Source organism: Amborella trichopoda, chromosome 3 (genome assembly GCF_054954075.1).
Source record: "Amborella trichopoda isolate Santa Cruz 75 chromosome 3, AtrichopodaSantaCruz75HAP2 v2.0, whole genome shotgun sequence".
NCBI classification, from domain to species: domain Eukaryota; kingdom Viridiplantae; phylum Streptophyta; class Magnoliopsida; order Amborellales; family Amborellaceae; genus Amborella; species Amborella trichopoda.
The window spans coordinates 45,892,722-45,904,840 of record NC_142338.1 but is presented as its reverse complement, the minus strand read 5'-3'; the positions used below and the strand labels follow the sequence as shown (position 1 = coordinate 45,904,840).

The 12,119-nt window shown below is 36.1% G+C and overlaps 1 protein-coding gene across 12 annotated transcripts; it reads left to right on the top strand.

The window, feature by feature from the left end:
- Positions 1-208: 208 nt before the first annotated feature.
- On the top strand, positions 209-8,638 carry LOC110008138 (putative histone acetyltransferase HAC-like 1). Of its 12 annotated transcripts, none has more exons than XR_016052564.1 (11): positions 209-344; positions 1,556-2,584; positions 3,887-4,180; positions 4,267-4,542; positions 5,248-5,376; positions 5,528-5,580; positions 6,414-6,533; positions 6,895-7,048; positions 7,334-7,473; positions 7,807-7,885; positions 8,288-8,638. XR_016052564.1 is itself a non-coding variant. In XM_088862579.1 (11 exons), exons 2-11 carry the CDS (start codon positions 2,324-2,326, stop codon positions 8,516-8,518), a joined length of 1,941 nt encoding a protein of 646 aa, XP_088718705.1. In that variant the 5' UTR covers positions 209-344; positions 1,556-2,323; the 3' UTR covers positions 8,519-8,638. The 12 variants fall into 12 exon arrangements, 4 of the variants coding, with proteins under 4 accessions (XP_088718705.1, XP_088718706.1, XP_088718704.1 ...); XR_016052562.1 differs by having other exon boundaries at positions 6,767-7,048; XR_016052561.1 differs by having other exon boundaries at positions 5,528-5,728.
- The last annotated feature ends 3,481 nt before the right edge of the window (positions 8,639-12,119 follow it).

Below are 12,119 nucleotides of genomic sequence, written 5' to 3'. Positions count from 1 at the left end.
GAAATATTTCTTTTAGTTACATTTTCGAAAACTCCGACCCTAAATTCGCCGTTAGGAAGTAAATGAAGTGTAATCCCGCAGGAGCATGGGAGTTTAGCTCTTTAAAAATGCACCGTGTACTCCCGCGGGAACATCCTTACTTAAATTAATTAACTTCCGTGAATTCTATCCCGCCTTTTTAGCGACGAAAAGTATATAAGGTTCAAATGAGAGGGGAGAGTGGGATAGAGAGTTTGGATAGCGAGGCTATGCCACTACAAAGGGAGAGAACATTTGTGCTGCTTCTTCTTCTTCTGCTGCTCAGAAGAAAGGGAAGGAAACTGAAAAGGAATCTATCCCTTCGTGTAAGCCTCATTCCTTCGTTCTTGGTTTGGTTGTTTTTTTTTTTTCTCGATTTCTCAAAGAAACCCTAATTCTAGGGTTTCAGAAATATTATTTCAGTTCTAGGGTTTTATTTCATTTTATTTCATTTTTCTCGCTTTCTCAAAGAAACCCTAATTCTAGGGTTTCAGAAATATCATTTGGGTTCTAGGGTTTTATTTCATTTTCTTAAATTTGCTTTTTTTGTCTGATATATTTAGAGAATATTCCATTGCACAGTTATGCATGTCTCTCTAATGCTTGTTGTATGGTTCCCTAGGTTATTTTGTTATTTCTCGAATTTTCTTGGACTCAAAACTATCATACCCATTTTCGGTTTTTTGTGAGTTTAATTTTATGTAATATTCTTAACGAATCCTCCCCTGTAGGGTTACTTAAAGGCATGTACAGAGACGCCATTACATGGTTCCCTTGGTTATTTTCATCTTCATTTAAACATTTGCTTTTACCTGGCATCTCTAAAGGGCCAGCCCCCCATTGTACCTTAAAGTATATTTCAAAACATTTATTTGATGGCTTCCTTGGGTCTTTTCATCTTTATTAATTTTTTCTCATATGAGATTTTTGAGGTAGCCCTTGTTACAGGCTTATTTGATCTACCCTTATGTTATGATCAATGTTCGACTAATCTGGTTGAGTTCCGAGTACTTGGGCTCGCCAGGGTGGCAAGCCCGAGTATCCCTGAGTTGGGTATCCCACTTGGGGATGTTAAGAAAAATTCAAAAAAAAAAAAAGTTTAAATTATTTGTGATATATATATATATATATATATATATATATATATATGTATGTATATATAATTTTATGTTTTCTATGATTTTGGCAAAGATTGGAAAGTGCTTTGGCCATGAATAGTTATTTTTACATTATCCCTTGTTTTTTAGATTATTTCTAAAATACCCCTTCACAAAATTGATTGTTTAAAATTTCACTATTGTTTTAACTTGATTTAGATGTTCTTTGTTTAATTTTTCTTTAAACATATTTTCCTATTTTTTGGATTTTTTTTAACACTTTTTAGCTTGGCCGGAACTCGACCTTACTTGGGCCAAGTTACTGGGACTCGGGCTGAGTCCGAGTACTCGGCTTGGGCATTGGCTGGGTAACCAGCCCGAGTCATTGTTTTGGACACTGGTAATGATGGATAATTGATAGGTTAGATGGTACAATGCAGAGTTTTGGCATACTTCAAAGCTGGTGGCTTCCCCAATTATGGCGAAATCATGTGAATCGTCAATGCTTTCTTGCCGTATTGGGAGGTTGAAATTAAGGAATGCAAAAAGACATTCGTCACATTCAAGATGTAGACCTGTATCTAAAGATTGCATTGGCTAAGACCAGTCACGACCTCAAACCCAAGCGAATGAAAATCTTAATAATCAAGATTGGATACCAGTTGAATGGTTGGTTATTTTGCACCATGGCAGCAAATGTTCAGCTCTGGAAAACCAATGCGCATATCATGACTGTGTAAATGCACGAAGGATTTGGATGCACATTTCTAGTTGTCAAAGTGTTCATTGTCACGTTACCCTTTGCCAGCCGCTGAGGAAATTGTGGGGGCACTATTGTCATTGTAGCGAGGATGCTTGCTTTGTTTGTTTTGGGACTCGCGTGATTACATTTGAACAGAAGCCATCTTTGAACCAGCCATCAAATTCAGGGAAGGCAGATTTGATAAGGACAGGGAAGAGGCTATGAGCTCAGAACATTTGGGGGATGTGCAACACCCACTGAAAAGAATGAGGGTTAAACAACCTGAAAGTGCAATGCCCACTTTTACCAATGAAGATTGCACAATGAAGTGCAATACCCAATATCAGAGGTTTTTGTTCTTGGGAAAGCAAAAACATGTGTTCAAATCAAAGAGCCTGGTTTTGTTGACGTTGGGAGTTCCCTACCTTTTTGTCATGAGAGTCAAGGGAACAAACTGGAAAATGGTATGGAGCACACTTCTCAGGTGAAAGGTGATATTTCTTTCACTTCCTCTGATGGGTTGTCATCCCAAGCCACCAATGATGATTGCACTGAGATAAACGAGTGCCGAATGGAAATAAACCAGGAATCTGTTGTCTTACTAGCCGATCCTGGAGCAGGAACTATGCATGGGACGCAGAAGCTAAGAGGTGCTTCTTTGCTCGAGTATTTCACTCCAGAGCAAATTAGAACTCACATCAACTCTCTAAGGCAGTTTGTGGGTCCGGTTAGTATTCTACTTTCTCGAGGCATACCATTCTCATTTCATGCTTCTTGATGTCTTTGCTATGGGGGGAAGGCAGGCATTATGTTTTCTTTGGGATTTACATTCTGAAATATTAGCCTTGGGGCGTCTTAGTTTAGGCTTATAGTTACAGTAAGATTTACATGTTTCTCTCTGGGATTGCAAAATTTTAATTTAATAGATATAACTGTCTCGTCCTATGAAATTTACAACCACTGGTCTACTTTGTTTTCTCTCTGTGAATGCAGTATTCTGCCTTATTTTTATGGTGCATATGATTAAATGGATAAGACTGTCGAGGTAATTACATTTTCAAATGGTTATTTGACTTAGAATTCGAAGAGAATTGATTTCCAGTATATTTGCGGTATTGTGCTGCTTCTTTTTTTTTTTTCTTTTTTTTCTTTTTGGGATTATTCAGTCTCGAACATTGTATATACAATATTGGTTTGATCGTCTTGTTGGCACCAATTTTTCACTGTACGCTGGTCTACCTTTGAGTTCTTTGAACTTTGTGTAGCCTAGTTTTGTTAATGATAATGTTAAAATGAAAATCTTGCACAATCTTCACGAAACTTTCATAATATTACTGTTTAAGTGCATTCTTCTACATGCATGAACTAGGACAGCGCATCTGTGGGCGTCTAGAATAGTTGGACTTTTAATATGCAGTCATCGTTCTTTCTTGTTTTCTTAGTTGGCCTTTTTCGTTTTTGATTGGTAACTTAATTTCATTAACTTTTTGAGAACTTTCATGTACAGAAACATTCATGTAAAAGGATATGCATATTTCTTTATATCAAAATTTAATCTGATTAGTGGGGAATGTGTTAGTTGTTCTCTTGGCCTTGAACCCTCCCTTCATAGATTCTGGGTAATTGAGGGCCATGTTAGTATATTAAGATGTGAGGAAGGTTTGATTGTATTTATTATGCGAGTCCACAAGGTTGATGGTTCGTTTTGGCAGATAGTGGTGTCTCGGGATTAGTGTTTGTGGTCTTTTCTAGGGTTTACTACATTGTAAACATCCTTTTAGAGTTGAGAAGTTAACTGTACTGATTCTTTGGTGTTTTTCATTATAGTCATTCTAAGATACCATAACATTATAGCCACTCTAAGATGCTTTAGATAGTTTTTTCTTGTGAGCTCTGCAATCATAAATGTGTTAATTTAATTCTTTTTTTTTGTAATATTAGTTATTTGAACCCAGTTTTCCTTGAATATGGTTACATGCGAGTAATAATTTTCAGATTATCTAACTTTTTATGATTTCAATGTATCTAGACTAAATCGAAGGCAGAACAATGTCAAGCAATGCAGAATTCTTCGAATCAAAGTCGTTGCCAGTTGTGCTGTATGGAGCACCTTTCTTTTACACTCGCGGTATATTGTAATTTATGTGGTCTCCATGTCAAGAGAGAAGCTATATATTATACCACAAGCAATGGGGGCAAACAATCTTATATTTGTCCTAGATGCTTCCGTGGAGCACGCGGTGAGAGCATCGAAGTTGAAGGATTTCAGGTTTTCAAGTCTAATTTTGTTGAGAAAAGGAACATTGATGAACTTAATGAAGAGGTACATATCCATCTTGTTAAAGCTAGATCTGCCAGTTTTCATCTTTGTTGATATTTCCCCCTTATTTGTGTAATGCATCTGTACAGTGGGTTCAATGCAGTGGATGTGGATCTTGGAACCATCAGATATGTGTGCTATTTAATAAAAGAAGTTATTCTGGTCAGACTGAATATGTTTGGCCCTATTGTTTTTTAAAGGAGGTTGAGGGAGGAAAACGAAACCCTCTACCTCAAAGTGACCTTCACAGTGCAAAAGATTTGCCAACGACAATCCTTAGTGATCACTTGGAGCAAAGGCTGCTTAGGCAGCTAAATTGGGAGAGAGAAGAAAGGGCAAAAGTATTAGGGAGGAATTTCTATGAGGTAACCTGTCTACTCTATAAATGGTGCATTTTATGGATCACCTTTAAAGTTTATTGTTTTTTATTTTTATTCTCTCTCTCTCTCCCACACACACACTCACATGCAATATGAGTCGTGTATGTAAACGTGTAGTGGAAAATTGGAAATAAACCAGGTCTGTTTTACATTTTTTTGGCATTGAATAGCTTCCTGTTTTTATCTTGTTACTGGATTTTATAATACAGATTTTGGCATGAATATTTCATATCTCAAGGTATTTAAGTTATGCCATTATAGAGTATATAAAGTTCGCTGAATGTGGATTTATTCTCACATGCATGCATTTTGTTTTCATTTTTTATATTGTCGCTCATTCACAATGTGAGACAACATCTCTATCATAGTTAGGCAGAAGAAGTTTTAAATAACAATGGAGTTCTGTTTTGTTTTCAAGTTGATGCTTTGATTCAAGTTGATCCTTTTGGTCATTTGGCTGTTGTTATCTAAAGATTTTGTATTGTGGGAGAACAAAGGCTTGTCCTTTTGTTATAATTTGAATTGCATGTTAACGTCTTAATATTTTAATTTTAATTTTAATTTCTTTTTTTAATACCATTATAATGATGATGTCTGGACACTATAGTATTGTGAATCTTGGTTCATCAACGAATGGAGTGTTCAACTTGCATGTTATATTCATTTTAATGATGACCACATTGGTTCCAGGTGCCAGGGGCCAAAGATCTTGTCGTTAGAGTTTTCTTATCTGTTGACAAGAAACTGCAAGTGAACCAACGTTTTCTGGAGATTGTTAACGATGAAAGTTACTCTTCAGAGTTTCCATACAAATCAAAGGTTAGTAAACATTTCCAAAAACTCAGTAGGCAAATCATGATACTTGTGTCGTCATTTTTTAGGCCGTTGATGTTGAAAGGAGTCTTGAATTTGGTGGTTTTTGCTAGCTCTACTGTGTTTTTGCTTGGATTTATTTTATGATTTTTTGCAGGCCATATTGCTGTTTCAAAAAAAGGAAGGCGTAGACGTTTGTCTTTTTTGCATGTACGTCCAAGAATATGGTTCGGAATGTCCATATCCAAACAATCGTCGTGTCTGTCTTCCATATGTTGATTCTGTCAAGTACTTCCAGCCTGCAATTAAGTCTATTACTGGGGAGGCTCTCCGTACTTTTGTATATCATGAAATTTTGGTGAAAATCTTATAATTCTTCATGCTTTTCCTTTTATCCATTCTCTTTTGTTCATTTGTTTCACTCTTAATCTGATTGGATAAGATTAAGGTTAGATATTAATGTGATATTTTCCAATCCAGAATTATGGATTGCATACATGGTTCAAAAATTGTATAGCTGATTTAAAAATATAGAATCTGATGTTTTGGTTCATTGCCTGTTACGATATGGGATAGTTATGATGTTTAAATCAAGACTGGCAACAATGATCGTATATTGCTGGTTTTTTCAATGTATTAGGTGATTTATATAAGTGGGTTTCTACCATTTTCGAAAACTTGCATTCTGTCTGGTATAATTCTGCTACTTCCTGTACTTTTTGGAATATCACTCAAATATCTTCAATTTATCTGATGATATTTTTTGAAATTACATTGAATATTTAGTAATGAGAATAACAGAACTTTTGTTCTACTTCCTTGTTGATATCTGATATACTGGCTGTAAGTAGTGTATATCGGTGTCAGCCCCTACCCAATATGGTTGTTTATCCCATTGTATTGAACTCTGATCGCACACCATGCCTTTATAAAACTTAAGTGAATGATGCAGTCTTGTTAAAATATTTTAGTTGTGGCACTTATTTTTCTGTGATGAACAATTATGTGAGTGATCTGTGGAATGATTGATTTTCTTTTTTCAGGTTGGATATCTCGAGTATTGCAAAAGAAGAGGGTTTATGAGCTGTCATATATGGGTCTGTCCTACGAAAGGAGATGACTATATTTTGTATTGCCACCCAGAGATACAAAAGACCCCAAAGGTTGGTAGACTACGTCAGTGGTGAGCTCTCTCTTTCTTGCAGTGTGTGCATGTGTGCGTGTGTGAGCCCGTGTATTCTTATTTTCATCTGCATCCAGTCATTACTATAAATGCCAATTTTCTAACAAGAAATGCCAATTTTTGAGGTTTAAAGTACTCTGTCTTAGAGGGGAACTTACAATGAGCTGGAGTATAACTTGTTTGTTTCTTACGTATCTTGATACGATACAAAAGGCTACAGATAAAGATATTGTAGTGGAGCATACTAATATGTATGAACAATTCTTTGTGCGTACTGGTGAAAAGAAGGCAAAGGTGACCTTGACTTCTGTACCATATTTTGATGGGGATTACTTTTCTAGAAGGGCAGAGTATATTATTGCTAATATTGATAAAGAAGACGGTGAAAAACGACAAAGAGTGGAAAAAGACCAGCTTCAAAAGTGGCTCCGAAATATTCAACTCAAGCTATTGTTGCAAATGATACTGCAAAAGGAAGCTCTTTTGACACAGAAAGTACAGACCAATTTTCTTTTAGCTATATCTTTCAAAATCATTGTCTTTTTTTTTTGCTACTTGAACTGTTATATATTAAACATTCTTGACGACTTATCAAAAAACCACATTTGTCCTCAGATGCCACTTTTTTACAAAGATAACATCATTAATTGGTTAACTTGCCAGTTTCTTGGGATCTTTAACATTCTTTCTATCCTTTTAAGGGTTTATGTGGTTCTTTTTTTGTTAGTTTGTTCATCTTATTGGATGTACTGCTAATTTACACTGTATTTCGTTTGCCAGCTTGGAGATTCCATTCGTAAGAAGAGGGAGGATTTTATTGTGGTTCACATGCAGCATGCATGCAAGTACTGTGGTGAATTTGAATTATCTAGGAAGCTTCGGGTTTGCATGTTGTTTGAAAATTTTTATCTTGGTGAGAAGTAAGTGCTTATTTTTGATATAGTGAATGAATTTTTACAATTTACCCTTTTAAGTGACTGTTGTCTTTCAAATGTTAGTCTTAAGATAAACTCGCATGATTCTTGAAAATCATATCATCTATGTTTTATTAAGAACAGAAAAGAAAAGCTTGCGTAAACTGAATGAATGCCATAGAATTTAATTGCAAAAATGCACTAAAGAGGATATTTTAAAGAACTTATAATTTCACCTTTTAATTCGGTTATTATGCCATGCAATAGCCATTTGAATCAAAAGTAGTTTTTAACTTTTAAATGATGAAAATGTTAACTAATTTTTTGTTTATCTTGAAGTTGTTATGAGGCCGGACAAAATGTTGATTGCAAGAATCGAATTCCCTGTAACAGAAGGGGAAAGCATTTCTTTTCTCCTGTAAGTAGAGCAATTAGACATGAAGTCTCTCATCTAAATTTCAGCATACATGGATTATCTTCTGTGCATTTCAACTGTTAATATTTATAGATTTCTTAAATGTGACTATATAGTATGGTGGACTATATAAAAATCATGGTCCATTGGGTCATTGCAGATCATTTTGAAAGATGGGCCGTGATGGAGTGTGTGTTGGGTTCACTTGAACTGACATGGAAACCTTACTTCTCTCCATCACTCTCCATCCCATCATTGGAGGTTGATGATCCAATGGACATTGCTTTACCCATTTCCATTTTATTAGGTTATATTTACCCTTATTAAATTCTATTTATAGCTTTATTTAGCTTTTTGATCGCTATGCTTTTGGCTATATTAACACCACATATTAACTCCTTGCAGGTTGAGATGAATGATCCTCCTTCAAGCACCAAGGACAAGGATGGTATTTTGCAAAGTGAAATATTTTATACACCACAAGCCTTCTTAGACTTCTGTGTATATAATCATTTACAATTTGATACCTTACGCCGTGCAAAGCATTCCTCTTTTGTGATCATTGATACTCTTCAGGACAATTTCCGTAAGAGCTTACATTGTCAGCCACTAAAGGGTCAAGTGGAAAATAACTAGGTGAGCAGAAAAGGGGTTTGTTGAACATACCTGTTAAAATATGTTGCTAAGTTGAATCACTAAGAAGTTGTGAAAGGACCCATTCTGGGGTTTCTATTGATTGATAAATATGTAGTTCGCTACATTTGTTTTACCGTGGGCAAAGTATATTCTAATCCACTGCAGTATGGTAAAACCCTGGTCATGTTGGATCTTCTTTATACATTGAAGTGATGGACAGTGATAGAGATTGATATGGAGCCATTCACCTGAGGGTGGTTGCCACTGTTCCTCCATCACTATCCATGGCTTTAATGGAGGGTGAATGGGGATTTCTACAATGTATTGGGTTACGTCATAAGTTCCCTTGACCATGTATATATCATTGTTTTCCCTTGATGAATATTCCTTCGAAGATTGTATGATTTTTGTGTAACATGAGTCATGAGAGTGCATTGCATATTACAACACGATGGAGGAAAATGATAGAAGGAAAATAAAACATAAAAAAATCTTTTATGAGACCCAAAATTCAGTAGTTCAATTTCTGTTTTCCTTCTACATATTTATAAAAGTAACCTTAAGTCACTTTCCCCATAAGAAACCCTAGTCACTATTAAATCTTAGCCCTTCATCTTCTCAAATTAAATTCCAACTCTATCCCTCAGTTCTCTATAACAAAACAAGACTTAATTACCGAAGATAACTAAAAAAATTAAATGATCAAATGAACCCAATCTCATCTTTGAAAAAAAAAGCAAAATAAACAAATCTACCTGTTACCTTTCATCCACACACATGGGAAAGGGGTTCTAATAGTTATTTTACAGCCTTGGATTGCATGATCTCTTTACTCAGCTTCAAATAGAGTAGGATCTTGTTCTTTGACTTGGGTGGGCAATGCCAATATCCCAATTGTTTTGACTTGAAGAACTTTTCAATGGTTGTGCTAACTCTAGTGATGCAATGTCTGAGCAATGGAGAAATGGAAAAGGCATGTGAAAGATGTGATCCAGGCATGATAGGGAGCTATCCTTACTAGATCACTTTCAAATGATAATCCAGTTGAGAGCATTGAAGAACAAGGGATGGTCGCTTTTCCCCACCCCCCTCACCCCACCGTATTAATCTGAAGTTCTATACCTCTCCCCACCCCACACCCCCTCGGTATTAATCTGAAGTTTTAAATATCCCTCCCCACCCCCCCACCCCTCACCTCATCGGTGTCCAATATAATATGCATCAACTTAATGCTCTCTTGTAGTTTAATCTGAGGAGTCCTAAACATCTCTCTCTTTCTCTCTCAAATCCATCTCAACAATGTCATTTTTCCTTTGTTTACCTGATTAAAAGATTTTCATATGCACTAGTTAACACAGAGGCAGGAGGAAAGAAACAGAACCAAAAGAGGTTGTTGATTCATTCAATATTTGCTCTGATTTTCACTTGAAGATGCTGTGTATAACAATTAATTTGCAATACTCTCTTGTTCTCCCTCTATCTATCTATCTATCTATCTATTTGTCTGTCTATCAATCTATCCATCTGTCCATTTCCATCTATTTATTTGTCTCTTCATGTATTAGCCATGACATTGTATATTATAATTTAATCTGATAATTATTTTCTGAATTCATTTTCTGATCTTACCTTAAAGATGGAGCAATTGTACAATACTCAAAAGGAAAATATTCCACACCCATTGCATGATACTTGAAAGAAGGTATTCCATACTGAAACTTGTTTAAGGACAAGGGTTTTTTTCGCTCTTCAACAAGTTCTTGGAATGTGATGGGCATTCGGGGATTGAATTTTAGTAACTGTATGTATGTGAAACCATAAATGACGGTCCCCCGACTCATCTATTTATATAAGTCCTCCTTCCAAAATCCATCTCGAAGTCCTCCCTCCAAAATCCATCTCATCTTCGAGATGGATTCTAGATCCAAAAGTTTAGGGGTTGAGAATCTCCATCACCGTGAATAAGAATCCAAAACAAGAATAACTTTTTAAAACAAAATATGATATTTTTGAGATGGATGTTTGATGCATCAAGGGGGCGCATGTGGCATGCGTCCCTTGATGCACGAAACACTTTTCCTACCGTAAATCCACCGTATTTGGTAACGAAACGCTTCTTAATGAATGTTATATTTTTAACAGGTGGTTCTTTGTGAACTCAAGAGTTTGAACATGTACTTGCAAAACTACTATATTTTCAAGGGAAAGTATACAATGAGACCATTTACCTTTGGTACAAGGTGGTCACAAATAATCTTGACCATTAGATGTAAAATTTGGTGGCATATTTATTTCATTGACCGAGCTCAAGGTTCAGAAAATTTTTTAAACTTTGTGACACACCCAAGCTATCATATTTTACATCGGATGGTTATAAGTAATTGTGACCTCAATATACCAAAGTTAAATGGTTTCATTGTATAGAATCCCTATTTGTAAAGGTTCTTTGTGGCGGGCGGTTAACTAAGAGGGTTGGCAATGGGTCACACAGTCCGGCCTAATTCCAAAAGAGGTAGGCAGTGGGCCACAAAATATGGCATGAGGACCAGGCCACTGCGGCTCGAGGGTCGAGTCTGCCGAGGCCAGACCATGCCAGGCCTGGTGTTTCTCCTTAAAGACCTTTTTTTTTTTTTTTCTCTTTTTTTAAAATAGTCTATGTGACCCAGCTTGGCTTGAGCCAATATCCCTTTGACCCAGTCTTGGCCATGCCGGGCCAGGCTGGCAACGGGCTGGCCCGATCCATTGCCAGCCCTAGACATCTCACTGACGGGCTTTGACTATCATGACATAACAAACTCCAATCATTTTTCCCATGATTTTTGTGCAAATCTAATTTTCACAACTGTAACCAGTGCTTTTCTGCGTCGATAGAGGTTGAATGTTGATGATTATTTCCAGTAATGTAATGTAGTAACTACTCTTTAAAGGCCCACATGCCAACACACACACACTCTCTCTCCTTGCATTGCGTATGTTCAGGGGCATACTATACATTTACTCCATCGGGTGAAACATTTATTTTAAAGAATTTTTTTTGCATTTGATTTGAAATTTTGCGTTCCATCTAATTATAACTAGAAGATTATTTTGAAATAAAAAATTGTAGATTTTGACTTCTTGAACATCTAGATCATGTCCTCCAAAAATTAGATGGTTCCAGTGCAATCTTGATATTCCATTCTTTTTAGGCACATAGAAAGTGTATTTTTTTTTGGGGATAATATCCTATTGTCCCCTATTTTTAACTTCTATATCTCATCTGACCCCAGAATTGAAAATATTACTTGTATGTAAAAGGACTCTATTTTTTCTATCTTCCAACCCCCTAAACCCTTTTGACAATGTATTATTGATCTCAACAACTTATGAAATGTCTCTATCTCTTTCTCTCTCTAAAACTCCATCTCTCTCTCACATCATCGTCTCTCTTTCTCTCAAAACTCCATTTCTCTCCAAAATCCAAACTCTGTCTCTCTCTTACATCATTGTGTCTCTCTCTCTCTCTCTCTCAAAACTCTATCTCTCTCCTTAAAACTCAAACTTCATCTCTCTGTCTCTAAAACTACATCTCTCTCTAAAACCCAAACTCCATCTCTCTCTC

Excerpts from the sequence above, each read along its gene's own strand:
- LOC110008138 (XM_088862578.1), top strand. The coding sequence starts at position 2,324 with ATGGAGCACACTTCTCAGGTGAAAGGTGATATTTCTTTCACTTCCTCT. Across the intron at positions 5,377-5,527 it reads AGTTTCCATACAAATCAAAG|GCCATATTGCTGTTTCAAAA; the intron begins GTTAGTAAACAT and ends GATTTTTTGCAG. Across the intron at positions 7,886-8,287 it reads GAAAGCATTTCTTTTCTCCT|GTTGAGATGAATGATCCTCC; the intron begins GTAAGTAGAGCA and ends AACTCCTTGCAG.